Source organism: Fukomys damarensis, unplaced genomic scaffold (genome assembly GCF_012274545.1).
Source record: "Fukomys damarensis isolate Sample0158 unplaced genomic scaffold, DMR_v1.0_HiC HiC_scaffold_23, whole genome shotgun sequence".
NCBI classification, from domain to species: domain Eukaryota; kingdom Metazoa; phylum Chordata; class Mammalia; order Rodentia; family Bathyergidae; genus Fukomys; species Fukomys damarensis.
The window spans coordinates 63,710,788-63,725,830 of NW_022900935.1; the positions used below are offsets into that span (position 1 = coordinate 63,710,788).

At 55.7% G+C, this 15,043-nt stretch overlaps 1 protein-coding gene across 8 annotated transcripts in view; it reads left to right on the forward strand.

The window, feature by feature from the left end:
- Positions 1-14,658, forward strand: part of Rptor (regulatory associated protein of MTOR complex 1) — a 348,014-nt gene extending 333,356 nt beyond the window's left edge. For all 8 annotated transcript variants that reach the window (XM_010618589.3, XM_010618590.3, XM_010618587.3 and 5 more), the window contains 7 exons: positions 1,607-1,711; positions 7,311-7,417; positions 9,097-9,224; positions 10,673-10,759; positions 11,590-11,706; positions 12,062-12,191; positions 12,744-14,658. In XM_010618589.3, coding sequence (XP_010616891.1) covers positions 1,607-1,711; positions 7,311-7,417; positions 9,097-9,224; positions 10,673-10,759; positions 11,590-11,706; positions 12,062-12,191; positions 12,744-12,812 — 743 coding nt within the window. In that variant the 3' untranslated portion in view covers positions 12,813-14,658. The remainder of the gene's footprint in view (positions 1-1,606; positions 1,712-7,310; positions 7,418-9,096; positions 9,225-10,672; positions 10,760-11,589; positions 11,707-12,061; positions 12,192-12,743) is intronic.
- The last annotated feature ends 385 nt before the right edge of the window (positions 14,659-15,043 follow it).

The window sequence follows — 15,043 nt, forward strand, 5'->3', positions numbered from 1 at the left end:
CAGAAGGATGCCGTGGTCTGCACAGCCGTGGCCATCAGCTGGTTCCTATGTGTCCCTGCTTCCTTTGCAGGCCAGGTGCCTCCTGCCTGCAGGACAGGCTGTCAGATGTGTCTCAGCATGGAGTGGATCTCATTCTGGACTATTTTCATGATTTTTTTTCTCTTTGCTCTGAGACATCTTCATTTCATGCTCGCATTGGTTGAAGCAGTAGTTTTGCAAGTCAGTTACTCTGGGCAGTAGTTGTTTTCCTTTAGCACTTTAAAACTGTGGTTCTGTGGATGGCCCCCTGCCCACGAGAACATCAGTGGTAGAGCTGCACAGGTAGAAAAGCCAAGCAGGGTGGCAGTGAGATGGGGAGTCGTCCCTTGACCCACCCTGGGCGCTCTGTCCTGTCCTTGTTCAGTCCTGGACTTAGGCATCTGAGCCACCAACATCAATGAGTGTTACTGACAGCGTGACTCTACCGTCTCCCTCCCTCCCTTTCTTCCTTTTCTCTTTGTAGTGCTGGTAGCTGAAACCAGGGCCTTACACTGAGCTGTGTCCTCAGCCCTTTTTTTATTTTTAGACAGGTTCTAGCTAAGTTACTTAAGTTTCCCAGGATGTGTTGAACTCCAGAACCTCCTGCCTCAGCCTCCACCCCACTACTGGCCCTGGCTCCTGCCTCAAAGCATTGGCTCCCTGTGCCCAGCATGACTATGAGGAATGGGAGCCATGCCTTCCTCGCCATGCACCTCTGGCCCAAGTAGGGTGAAAGTCGTATCCAAAGCCATCCAGCGCAGTGTGCACTGGACAGCGAAGAGTACACCATGTGCACTAGGGACCAGCAAGACTGAACCAGGTTAGGTTAGGACAGGTCAGACACGAACATCTTTGAGCACTGAAGGGTGGGAGCGTCAGAGAGGAGCCCCAGAAGGGCCTGGTTCCCTCCCGTCAGGGATGCTCATTGCCAGGTTGACATCGGCGAGCAGACGCTCAGCGGGGTAAAGGCTCAGCTTTGGCTCAGCTCAGTGGGGTCAGAGTGGGGTTCTGGGCATAGAGCCTCATATCACACAGACCCCACATCCCTGCCCAGATGCCAGAGGACACATATGAGCCGTACAGAGCAGGGAAGAGGGCACCCCTCCTGCTGCACAGTCTGGAGACTCCCTCAGACACTTAGACTGATGGTGTGCAGAGCTCCACAAGAGCAAGCCCCTGAATCTCATGTCCTCGGTAGAGATGACAAGATGAGAACCAAGTGACCAGGAGACCAAGGAGATGGGGTCCTGGCCAGGTCTTCAGCTCTGACCATAGAGAGGCAGGCTCAGTGCTAAGAGCTCAAGGCAAGAGGAGCTGCCCGGCTGGCTAATGTCAAGCTCTGCGGCCTGCAGAGGCCCAGAGGTCACAGGTGGTCTCTGCCTTTGGTGCTGGCTTTCTTTGGCTCAGATGTAAATCTGCAGACAGAATGGTGAAGATGGACACACAGAGCTCTGTGCTGCATTTTGGGGGTTGTACCCCGAGGCAGGGGCCTGACTGTGACCTCCAAGGCAGGAGTCTGACCCCCATGCCAAGCTGGGCCAGGCCAGCACAGGACACAGCACCATGTCCCTCCCTCTCTCTTCCTCAGATGATGGCGCCATCAGGGTCTGGAAGAATTTTGCTGACTTGGAAAAGAACCCAGAGATGGTAACTGCGTGGCAGGGGCTCTCGGACATGCTGCCAACAACACGAGGTGGGTCTGTGGCTCCTGGAGGAGGAGGTCCAGAATGAGTACTGTCTCTGTCATGCAGGAGACGTGGTTCCAATGCCTCCAGGCCAGTTCCCCGTCACTTCAGAATCCCTGAAATCATCACCCAGCAGCCTCCCCTGACAGCCATGAGAGCGCATAAACTGCAGGGATCTGAGTGCCCTTCAGAGCCTCACATGTGGCCCTGAGTTGGAGGCAGCACCCATGGGCAGGCCTGTCCTCAGGCATTGGAAAGCATTGTCACTGGCTGGGCCTGTCATGTGCTCCTTGTGCCTACCTGCATGCCTGGGGAGTGGTAACCTGGACCAGGCAGAGGAGGCCAGTAGGCTGGATGGCTCTCCGTGTCCCTGCGCCACGCCACAGCTTGGGAGGAAGGACGCCGTGCAGTCCTTCAGGAAGGCCTCTCAGGAGTCCAGAGGCCCACCAGGTCAGGCCGAGCCTCCCTGGGCCCAGAGCATTTGCACTGTGGGGCCGTCGCCCTCCAGCATGACTCCCATGCCCTGCTGACACTAGGTGAAGAATAATGGTGGCCCTGCAGGTAGCTCTCTGTGCACCAGTGGGTTGGGTCTTAGTCTTCATCCTGCTGGACATGGCCTTCCTCCTCCAGTCAGCTGTCCCTGTGAGGCCTGCCCTGGACCTCATGGTTCCATCTCTGCCTTCCATTCTGGGGAAAGGCTGACCCTGGACTCTACTCACAGCCTGTGAGTCTTGTTCACTATGCCCCAACCCAGGCCACTTGTGCTTCTGGCTCTGTTCTGCACCTGTCCATGCTCTCCCGGGCCCTCTCAGAGCCACTGCGGTAGTTCTGGTCAGTTTGTCTGCATGGTCTGTGTGCATTTCTAGGTGCAAACCCTCACTACACCTTCTCCCATGCAAAGGCCTCTTTCACCTGAGCACAAGAACTTCAGCACAGTCACGGAAGCTGAAGCACTAGAAGTTCTGAGGTCTTCAGGGTGGCGCCCCCAGTTTCCTGTATAGAGAGACACATTTCTTTAGCCAAAAGCACTGATAGTTGGCTGATTATATTTACCTGGCAGATGTCCACCTCATCCTGCAGCTGGGCATCCTCTGGCTGAGACAGCCATGGCGCTAGTCCAGAAGTCACTCTTTCTCTTCCTTCCCTATCTATGCCAATTACTCTTCTATCCTAGTTTGGTTTAACCTTTCTTAATTTTGCTTCAACTCATCAGCTTATCTTGGCATCAGAGCCATAGCCTGGTTTCCTCACAGATCTGTTCAGGAAGGTCTGGGTCTGTCTGACCACAGTCCGGAGGCCTGAGTGTTTATGAACCCAGAGGAGATTAGAGCCAGAGCTTTTCTTACTTGTTCCACCCCTTGTGTTGCCCCCCTCCTTGTGTCACCCAACACTGACATAATGTCAGCCTGCATGCGGATTTCACTGGGCGAATCAGTTACCTCTGGAAGTCCCTGAGAAGAGGGATTCAGGACATTTCCCCGAAGCCAGGGGGCTTTAGTTGTGCCCTGGGCTCCTTATCCCCAAAGCCAAATGTGAAGTCTGAGTCTCCAGCCCCCTTCTCGTCCTGCCTCCTTGTCTCCCAGTGGCTGAGGAGGCTCTAAGTCACCTCACACTGGCCTAGGAGCAAGGGATAACCCATCTAAACTTTCAGAAAAGATCCTTCAGAATTCAATGCAAAGTCTCTAGAAGCATCTGTGGTCATAGAAATATGGCATATGAGACTTAGGACCTTGTGCTTGCAAGGCAGGCAGCGGAACCACTGAGCTAAATCCCTGGCCCAGTGGCATATGAGTTTGGTATCTCAGCTCTCTGCAGATACACAGCATCAAAGGCAGGCTAGCGAGACCCTGAGAACTGAAACTAGCTCTTCCTCTGGTCATACTGTTGAGGCGAATTATAGAAGAAGAGTGGCACCTCACTCGTGTGGCACAGATGTAATTCTGGATCTGATTTGCAGAATCTGTGTTTCACGGGGTTGGGGGGCACTTCCCAGTGAGCTCCTCTTGTCCGAGGCTCTCTTTCATTGGCCCCTTAGTATTGTCATAGAGTCACAGCTGCCCTAGCACAAGCCACAGTTGCTGTGTGTCATCAGATTTATAGGAATAGAGGTGGGCTGCATCCCGTGGACCTTCTGGACTCACATTTTTGTACTGTAGAGAACTGTTACATAAGTTCAAAGGAAAGAAAGATGGTTAAGAAAACTCAAGATTGACTGTAAGTTTTTAAGGAGAGTCTTAAATCTCCAATCTCCAGACAAGAAAAACCAAGCCAACTGACAGGGGATGAAGTAGAAAAGATGTGGCCAAACTACTTCCTCTGAAACCCTAAAGGAAGGCCAGAGCACCTCTGTGTATGGGTCTAGAGATGGACAGAAGCTGGCAGCCTCACTGCATCCTTCCGGCAGTTGGTCACACCCTTGGATGTCCAGAGCTGGTGCCGGATCACAGTGGGCCCTCTCGTCAAGCTTTTGGGCCAGGAGCAGAGCAAAACCATCCTCTGAATGCCACTATCAGAGCCAGGCATGTTTCTAAGCATATTTTTATTCCCAGGGTGGAGCTGGAGGCAGCCAGGGTGACACGGCAGTAGGAACTATGCTACCGCAGTGGCCCCAGGGAGGACTGAGAAGGGCCCAGCCTCAGTATGTGAATGCTGACATGCATGTGGGGCTGTGTTAAGTTGTTAATAGTTATTAACGGGGCAGCCAGGAGGCAAGCAGAGGGAGGACCCCAAGGAACAGACACTGGCCAGGCAGAGGGCCCACAAGGTGCCTCAAGTGGGGGTGCCGCAGGCCTTGGAGGTCATTCTGGGCCTGGGGCTGTCACCAGTCTGGTGGAGACAGTGATAGTGAGCAAGCTGTAAAGCCTCACGCTCTAAGGAGGGAAAAGAGGATATTACACTGCCCACACTGCTGGATAGCCTCTCCTTCCTCATCCTGAGTTTGACATGAGATGGATGGTCAGAAGGGTGCAGGAAACCCAGATACTTCATGTAAGGGTACAAAATTCCAACGTTGAATGTAATTATTGTATACCTAAACTATATTAATAAAAAATATATTGTTTAAAACAAAAATGGTTCAGGTAGGCCAGCTGCACCTCGGCCCCATAAAGAGGCCAGCAGGGGAAAGATGCTGCCTTCTGTCCTGACAATGACACTGATCCGAGGTTCCCTTCTGGGGCATTAAATCCTTGGAGATAGTGAGCCTTGCAAAGGTCAGGTACCGCTACGGAAATGTTCTGGAAGTTCCCAGAGTGTGCCCTCGTTCTGCATTTACCTGCCAAAGAGGCTGTGCGACAGGGCAGCATGGCAGGAACAGTCTTCAGAGCACAGCCTATCAGGGAAGTCTCCAGTTGGTAACATTCACCTGAAAACCAGGGTGCTCACTGTCCTGGTCTGGGGCTGCACTGCCCCAAGGACCTGCCCCTCTTCTGAGGTCTGACTGCCTTCCCCCAGCCCTCATTCTCTCCCAAGGGAAATGTTAGGGACTAAATGTGTCCTCCAGATTCATGTGTTAAAGCCCTAACTGCCAATGAAATGGAAATGGGCCTTTGGGAGGTGATGGAGGAGTGAGGAATAAGAACCATGCAGTCTGCAGTATTTCATTACAGCAGCCAGGGCTGACTCAGGGCAGGCAGGAGCCCAGGGCTCCCACATGACTTGAACCGCCCATGCCCTGGTGAGCAGGGTGTCAGCAGACTGTCTCAGGGTGCCGGGTCTCGGCATTGCCAAGAAATCTGAACAGCTGCCCCCTGTCCAGCTAGGTGGTATGGGCTGTCGGCTGCATGGAGCCAGCATTCCCTCTGAAGAACAGCCCAAGGGACCCTCGCCAAGGCTGACGCTCAGCCGCACTCCAGGGCTCCTCCACCGGCGTGGTAGTGCACCTGCAGCACCTTTCCCTGGGGACGACCTAGCGAGGGAAGAGCCACTGTGCGCTGTGACTTGTCAGTTCTTGGGGTTCCTTGCTCCCCTCTGCAGACACCAGTCCCAAGAGACAGCAGGGTGCCCCTCCTGTTCCAAAACCTGTCCAGTTGCCCCACAGGCCCCTGTCTTAGACCTCAGCCTGCGTCCTCATGGGTGGCCACACAGATCAGGAACCCAAAGCCCCAAGCTGTGTGGGCACTTTTCTTTCTTTTCCTTTTCCTGCTTCGTTTTCTTTGTTGAGGCGGCCACACCTGGAGAGACTGCACATGTGCAGCACACATGGCTGGCAGTTCCCTCCCCAGGCCTTCCTCCTGCCACACACAGGGCACATGAGGACATTGCTGGGTGTGGTGTGGTTTCCAGAGTCGGCGAATAGCTAAGATGATTGTGCACTGGACTACACCGTACTCTAAATCAATTAAATGGGTCTGTTTGTATTGGGTTGAATAAGTCCTTGAACTCTAAAGGAAAAAAGCAAGTTGCTAGAAAGTACACTCCATTTTGTAGTTGAAGAGTGTTTTGCAGTGGGAGAAGCATGTCTTCCTGTTGGTGGACATACAAACCAAGAAGCTCAGGCTCCCAGGGAGACCCCTCTGCCCACGGACATTCATCTGGGGCAGAGGGTGCGGTGATGCCATGTCTTTCTGTACTTTCTGAGCTGGGGAGGAGCTCAGTGATGGAGCACTTGCCTAGCACGTGCAAAGCCCTGGGTTCCATCCCCTACCCCCAGGGGAAAAAAAAAAAGTTTTTAAAAGAGAATAAAATAATACCCTTTTTTAAAAAAAAAATGACAAAATCTTAACTATTAGGTCATGGGCACAGGCATTTATTTCTACTGTATTCTCTCATGTATTCTTAAAGTATGTCTACCTGTGTTTAAGTCTTGCCAGCTGAGGCTGTAGCTCGGTGGTAGCACACTTGGCCTGGCATGTGTAAGGCTGTGGTTTCAATCCCCAGCAGCTAAAAAAAAAAAAGTTTTAAATAGAGGCCACTATGTGAGGGTGCAGGTGACTCCCTGTCCAGTCTCCAGGCTCTCTTGCTTTCTTTATTTATTGTAATTTTTTTGAGATGGAATCTTACCGTGTGCTCACGATGGCCTCAAGCTCCTAGCTTGAAAAAGTCCCCCAATTTCAGCCTCTCAAATAGCTGTGATCATGGGTATGCACCACTGTGCCCTGCCAGGCAGCCCTTGTTTCATTTTGCCTGTCCACCAGTGTCCCCAGCCTTGTATTCAGTCCCCTCCCCACACACAGTGCTGGCCGGTACAGCTGCCCCATGCACTGTGCAGAGTTCCTTCTTTTCTTAAAGAACTGGGATCCTAGGGCTTTGCTGTGGCCAGGAAAGGGCTCATCCTCATGCCATTATGGCTGTTCTGAGGTCACCAGAACTGCCAGTTGTGCCCCATAATTCCAGAAAGCATGTTCCTTGGATGAAGGATTTGTGAATTTACCGCTCCCTTAGCAGATGCCTTGGGGTAGCCAGGCTCTGAGGAGGCTCAGAATTCCACTGAACTGGACTCAGTATACAGGGAGCCCCCGCCTGAGCTTACATGGGGCACATGGACCCACCTGATGGGCTAAGGGCTGGCAGATGCTCCTTGGGAGTCACTGGGTGAGTGGCTGCCCAGAGCAGCCCAGCCTGCCTGGTGCCCGCCTGCTGACCATTTCCTGCTGTGTCTCCCCCCAGGAGCTGGGATGGTGGTAGACTGGGAGCAAGAAACTGGCCTGCTTATGAGCTCAGGGGATGTGCGGATCGTCCGGATCTGGGACACAGACCGTGAGACAAAGGTGCAGGTAACCATGGTGGGCCCGGCAAGCACTTGGTCACTGCAGGTCTGCCTCACCCTGACCTACCAGACTGTCCCGCTCCCCTCCACAAAAGAGATCCCACCCTCATGTGGACAGCTGTGACCGTGGTCTCTGGGCCAAGGGCAGCTTGTGATTGCCTCTTGCTGTCCTGGGGAGGCAGGTGGAGGAGGAGGTGCTGTGCTGTGGGGCGAGAACCCGACTCTACACCCCCAGAAACTAATTACCTCTGGATGTACATTAATCATGGCACTTTGACCCTGCACTGCAGTGTAATTAAGCCTATGCTAATCCTAATTATTTTCAAATATTGTTGTATCTGTACAAATTAGTGAATATCAGAAATCAGTAGGGTGAAATATTTTAAATTAGAATGATTAATTTTTTCACTGTGAGCTTCTTAAAGCAGTGTGTCTGTGTGTGTTTGTGTGTGTGAGTGTGTTGTGTGCTGGGGATTGAACCCAGGGCCTCTGCATGCTGAGCACATACTCTACCACTAAGCTGTACCCCAGCCCCCAGAGCATCTTTTATCTTCAGTTTTAATAAAAGGGCAGAGTATACTGGTTATGCCCAAAACCCCTGGGTCAGTAGAAGGCCATGCAGCTGTCCCACTAGTATCCAGCTGGGCCCATCTCCTCTGGAGCAGAGGCAGGACTGCAGACACTGCAGAGGCAATGCCTGGGGGATGTTAGTCCAAAGGCATCCTTCCTCCTGATTTCAAAGAGGTGCAGACTGACCAGCCTCTCCCATCTTGCCCACCTGATGCCCGGGCTGTGTGCAGAGCTGTGCACCTGCTGGGAATGAGATGTGCTGGGGGACAGGGGGCCTGGTTATCCACAGCTGCCAGAAGTCATGGCTCCTCTGGGCAGCGCTGCAGCCAAGGTCATTCCATTCCCTCCGTCCTATGTGGAAATAAGTCTTGATGAAACTTCCCACTTCCAACAGTACAGAGTGAAAACCCAGGCGCTCAGGGGTTGTTTCCCAAGCAAATGCGAAGACCTCAGCAGCAGCTCCAAGAAAGTGGCCTCCTCCCTACCTGACCTGCAGGCTTGTGTCCTACACCTCTGAGTAGCTGCTCTTAGAGTCACCATGGAGACATGTGAGGGGCATGTTGGTCAGAGCCTCCCCTCCCTGGATAGGGCTGTTTTCCTTACGAGTGGATTTCCTCTCAGGTGTCCCCAATGTAGTTGGAAAAGCACTTTTTCCCTCCTGAGACCCATTTTTTGTCTCCCGCTCTCTCCTGCCAGGTGTTCATCAATGCTCCTGCCCTTCCGCAGCATTTATGGGTCCCGAGGGGAACAGGAGAGCTGCTGCTCAGCTGTTCCCCCAACTAATTAGGAGATTTGAGAGGGAGCCGACGAGGGTTCCTCCTTTCCAAAATATGCTTCGTCGTTCTTTTCAGGAAGGAGTGAGGCATTGTTGGAAAGTTTAATTGGCACCAAGAGCTGGGCATCTGCAGAGGTGCCTGCAGGCTGCCACTGACTTTTGGGCTCTGCCTGGCCCAGCCAGTGGGCAGAGGTGTAGGGTAGATGCTCAGACATGTCAGAGCTGGACTGAGTCCCAGGGAGCACCTTGCAGGGGAGACAAAGGCAGGAGGGAGATGCAGCCAAACAGGTGCTGCCGGGCAGTAGGGTGCCTCGTCTTCACTGCTCTTTGTTTGGGCCTAGGATATCCCCACAGGTGCGGACAGCTGCGTGACAAGTCTGTCCTGTGATTCCCACCGCTCACTCATCGTGGCGGGCCTTGGCGACGGCTCTATCCGTGTCTATGACAGGAGGATGGCCCTCAGTGAATGGTAAGGCACCTGCCTCCCTCCCCAGTGCCGTGTGGGGTCCTCCCACGTGGGACGGCCACCTGCTCAGTGAGATATGATGCTTCCCCCAGGAGCCTGCCTGGATCACAAGGCCAGCGGGGGGCCTGCAGCCAGCAGTGTCCCATACAGGCCAGTACCATGGCCCAGGGAGGGGGACAGGACATGGACAGGTCTGCGGGTTTATGCTCGTGGCCTGGAGTGGGACTAGCAAGGCAAGGTCTGGGCAGGGCACCTGCATCAGCTCTAGGGCCTCAGCAGAACATCACACCTCCTCCTGGGCATGTTACGAGCACATGCAGGCACAGCATGACACTGAGCCATGTTGTTGCTGCGTTGAGCACTGCCTGAGCAGCCCAGCGGAGCTGGTGCCAATGCCTCCTTGCCAAAGGGCTGGACCGAGGCCAAGGCCTAGCAGTGGATGAGGACAGAGCCAGTACTGACCCCTGCCTCCTGGAAATTGGCCGGGTGCAGACCGTGGTCAGGGGAGCAGCTACATGGCAGTAGCCACTGGGAACTGAAGAAGCCTCAGAAAGAATCAAGCTGGGACATCACCTTAGACAGTGTGGGGGCTAGGGACGGGAGGGAGTGTGGGCCGAGGCCTGGCTGGCCAGGGCTGCTGCAGCGCTGTGCGCCCTCTACCCCAGAATGGCCTTGGTTGTGTGGCCCCCTCCATGGGAGTGTCCCCTGCTGGACACTAGGAATACTGCCTTCCAAAAGCAGCTGTTGTAGGGCACGACCACTGGCAGGTACCTAAAAAGGGTGAGCCTGTCACTTATACAGTGTCCGTTGTCTCTCACCCCCTCCCCTCTTCCAGAAAAGCCACCTGGGCAGTAAGTAAACTTGGGAATTGACCCCACAAGGGCTGGAGAGTCCTGGGGTGGCCCTGATGGCCAGGCAGGGACCCTAGTGGCCCTGGGTCCTCGCCCACTGGGAAGGATCCTTCTTGCATAGGGCCTGGTGGCCAGGACTGAGGAGGCAACACCTGCTTCATTGTCACTGCCCCAAGGATGCATCTTTGCTCTGATCACCACTGGGGCTGGGGGCGCCCGGTTGTACCAAAGTCCTCCTACAGAGGCTTCTGGAGCTGACCGGTGTGACAGGCCACCTGCCTGCTGAGCTGCTCTAGGACTAATGGTGGCCTCCTCATGTGGGCCCAGCAGTAGCTCAGGGCTCGGCCAAGCGGGCAGGACTGGGAGAGGCACATGTGGGAAATGGACAGTGCAAGGCCTGCAGCCCAAACAACTCAGGCAGCCTGGGTGCTCTCACCAAACCCCTTTTTACAGCCACGTGTGTGGCTCTGAGACCTGTCAGCCCCACGTGTGGTGGCGCCACATGTGACACCAACCCGGTTGTCATGCTGCTCCTTGACTTGGGAAGGAATCAGCCAGCCTCCTGCCCAGCCTGCCTGACAGTGCCCTCCTCCCCTGCAGCCGCGTCATGACCTACCGGGAGCACACGGCCTGGGTGGTGAAGGCTTACCTGCAGAAGCACCCCGAGGGCCACATCGTGAGTGTGAGGTAACCACAGCGTGGGCAGCATCTGGCTGCAAAAATGTTATTTTCCCTCCATTTAAACGTGTCCTCAGTATTTAAACATCTGGGGAGTGTTGGCATTTTGGGGCAGTAATTGACTCCTGCCCAGGGACTGGCCAGAAAGGTCAGGGTGTGGGACTGGGGGTGCACAGAAGGCTGCTGGCCACAAGCAGAGGAAGCCACAGGCAGACATGTCTGCCACGGGCCGGGGTGGGGCATAGGGCCGCAGGTGGCTGCAGGCACAGTGCTGAGCAGGATTGTGACGCTGTCAAGTTGAGCCACTTTCTGCACATAAATTCAGTTCTGCTGCTCAGTAAATACTGTGCTGAGAGCAGAGAATATTTATTTGCCTGTTAACAGGACAGCAAAATGTAATTTATGGTCACAAAGCCACCATCTTTTCAAAGAGATGCTCTTTTCTCCTTTGTGATATAAAAACAAAACATAACTCAGGACAGACACCTATGGGGACTGGAGGCAGGGTTGAGGGCCTCCCTCACCCCTCTTACACCTGGTGGGCCCCAGCCGCAGTCACATCTCTGACCAGAAACGATGCCTCCCTCCTCCTGTGCCTTTGCCATGGCCCCTCTCCAGACCTGGCTGGGGCATTCGCCCAGATCCCACACTGGCCTCCTTCTGTCCCTGGGGGCTCGGCAAGGCCCTGGCCGCCACGCCCAGTGGGAGGGGTCTATGGGTAGCACAGCCATCCGGGTGGGCATGGTCTCCAACAGTGTGTGCAAATGGGCATCAGATCCCAGAGACTACGGGGATGCCCAGGCCCTGCCCATAGGCGTTGCCGTGGCCCTTTCCTGCAGTGTCAATGGGGATGTTCGCTTCTTCGATCCCCGGATGCCCGAGTCCGTGAACGTGCTGCAGATCGTGAAGGGGCTGACAGCCCTGGACATCCACCCACAGGCAAACCTGATCGCTTGGTAGGTGTCCCACCCCTGCCAACGGAGAGACCACGGCCAACATGGTGGGGTTCTCTGCCCTTTTGCCATCAGAGGGATTGAACTGCTGTACCACTGTGAAACAAAAACAAGAGGTCCCTTCCCTGCTACACCCCACTCCCACAGCAAACTCTCAGGCCCTGTGAGGCATCTGTGGGGCAGAGCCCGAGTCCCCACGTGAGGGCAACAAGAGACAAGTTGCCATTCCCTGGTCAGGCTCCACCTGCCACCAGTCCACTCCCCATCCTTGTCCCTGTCCCTTTGGTCTTTCGCCTCTGGGCCTACCCAAAAGGTGGCAGGAGCTCACGTCCTGAATTTCTCCACTTCCTCCCTACAGTGGCTCCATGAACCAGTTCACTGCCATCTACAATGGAAACGGCGAGCTGATCAACAACATCAAGTACTACGATGGCTTCATGGGCCAGCGCGTCGGGGCCATCAGCTGCTTGGCCTTCCACCCACACTGGGTCTGTGCCACAGGCCGGGGTTAGGCAGAGTGGGGCGTGGGCAAGTGGGTGCCTGCAGCAGTCGGAGGCCTTCTGAGTGATGCCTGTACCCTGGGCCCCTCCCGCCCTGGGTCAGGAAAGAGCAGACAGCACAGAATGCAGTGCAGGGTGTCCTTGGGTGCCGGAACCTGCCCTGGTGCCCTCCCCATGAGGGAGCCACAGATCAGGGCATAGGAGCACCTGGCCTTAGTCGACTTGAGGGTTGTGGGCTATCATATGTGTAAATTAGGGTGCTGCCCACCTGCCTTCTTGCAGCGTGAGAGCCTGTGTGCAGCGCTCAGCTGAAACGCATCTGATTCCCGGAGCTGTCCCACTGGGGCTGTGGTGAAGAGCAGCTGCGGGGAGCTGTGCATAGTGTGCAGACAGCCCCCCGTGGAGGGTGGTGACGCGTCACCCTGCTGAAACCTGGCAGCTTCCGGGCCTGACCTGAGTGCAGGGGAGGGGTCCCTCGTGGACCCGGGCTGAGACCTGGCGGCACACCCCGAGCTCATGCCTCCCTCTCTCCCCTCACAGCCTCATCTGGCCGTGGGAAGCAACGACTACTATATCTCCGTGTACTCAGTGGAGAAGCGCATCAGATAGCAGCACCCAGGGCTCCCGCTGGGCCGCGGCCACCGTGTACATAGTGAATCCACTCACTCCGGGCACAGCGCCCCACCACCGCCACGGCTCCTGCCTCATCCACTGCCGATGGAGGAGGGACCTTGTGCTTTCTTTCCTTCCGTCTTCGCCGTAATATCCGAAAGTCCAGATGGGGGGGCCTTGGCTCGACCTCGCTCTTGCCGCCATTCGGCACCCAGGCACCCGGGACCGCGGCATGCCGCAGCACATCGGGTCTCCTCCGGGCCTGTTTCTCTTCTGAGGTTTTTCAGGGGGGACACAGTTGTTTCATTTTCATGTGACCAGAGCATTAGCGACAGAAAAGATGGGGCACTGGTAAAGACGCCTCCTTCGGTCCTGCGGGCCTGGGGCAGCCGGCCTCCACCAGCCAGCCAGCCCTCTGTCCTCTCTACCCCTCCCTCCGAGTGGCCGGATGCTGCTGGAGATTGAGGAGTCGGGGGCAGCAGAGCGGCAGCTGGGGAGTGTGGAAGGAAGCAGTTGTTTGGCCCTCGGAAGCTCCAGGGGTGCTCAGCCCACCAGCCTCCCTGCCCGGTCTGCATCTGAGTCTGGGGAAGGCTGCACAGCCAGGCCCTCGGCTCAGACTCCAGACCAGGCCTCCACACAGTGCTCGCAGGGTAGGGCTGTGCGTGAGTGGACAGGCGAGGTGGGGCCCAGCTCACCAGCGCACCCGGAGTGCAGCTGCTCATGGAGCAGTCTCCTGCCTGTGCCTGCACACAGGCACACTCGTCACCACACAGATGCACAGGCGCCGTGAGGCCTCGGGGTCTGCGGGCAGCGACAGCCCCCATGCTGTGTGACCAAGGCTCACCTGCAGGCTGCGGTGCCGGGTGCCGGGTTCCCTGGTGGCTCCTTACGTGTGTCTGGCACGTGTGAGCACGTGTGCAAGTTGGGAAAGCCGTGTGGACCATTTAGTCCTGAGAAGGAGCACAGGGAATTGCTGAGCAATTGCACACAAACAACACGACTGCAATGATGGTGTTTCCAGAAGGATCTTTTCCATTTTCCTTGGGAATCAGGATCTTCCAGAGATGGAGGAGTGAGGTGACACTACTGATTCTGCCAACAGGCGGACAGGGACAGTGGGAGCAGGAGTCAGAACCCGGACAGAAGGCCGGGTCCCTCCTGCATTGGATGATGGTTCTGTTTTGGCCAAAAGCGTCTTCTGGGTACTTGGAGCCCTGCAGGCAGACCAAGGCAAACTGAAGGAGACCAGACAAAGCAGGTGGAGTCCTCTGCTGCCCCAGGACGTGTGCACGCCCATAGGAGAAGGGCCGGATGAAGTCTCTTCCCCTGTTGCAGGCGAATGAGCAGCCTGGAGCCAAGAAAGCCTTGGAGGGTCCTGACCAGTCCCCCGCAACACCCGCAGCTCTGCGGGTGCTCCACTGGGTGACACCCCCAGACACCGAGCAGCCCGCCCTCCGCGGCTGCCTCCGGGTGGGTCAGCTCCACTCCAGCCTAACTTGCATTTCTCTTTGAGACAAAACCAACATTGTAAAGTGCAGATGGCTCTGGAGGTGGCGAGGCCCTCCCTCCCCGAGCCCTGGGGCCCCTGGCATGGTGTGTGTGTGTCCGCAAGCCACCGCGTGGGCTGGTTCTTCACAGGCTGGATGCGAAAATTCAATCATGGAGTTAACTGAGGCTCGAGAGAGCAGTGACCTAGAGTTCCTTTATCTCTATTTATTTTACCAAAATGAGAATTGAAAAAGACTTTGAGAAAACATGGAATTGTAAAATGTGAAACTATGAGCAATGACAAACAATAAACAGTTGAAAAGTAAAGAAGCACAGGAGTGGCCGGCCGTGTGTGGTGTCCTTTAGGCAGCAGCATGCCCGGCCCGTTGGTGACAAAAGTCGCGCGTGCTGAGGGTAGCAGCTGTAGAAGGGCCTGCAGGGAGGCCAGGGCATTTCCTGGGTCTTCTGCAAATGTTCCGGCCACCTTGTGCTGTCCCCAAGGCATGGGCCACTCTGCATATGGACCTCTCCAGGCAGGCACACGGGCCTGGCATGGGGGGTGGGGGCTCCGTCTCTGCCCTGCACGGCACCAGTGTTGTGGCTAAGAAAAGACCCAAATTCAGCAGCAAGCGTCCTGGGGAAGAGCCAGCCTGCATGGTCTCTGTTTTCCTCCTCTTCACACCCAGTTGTGATTTTAGGGTGGCTGTCTGGGTCGGGTCAGGTGCTGCCTGGCTGGGTTG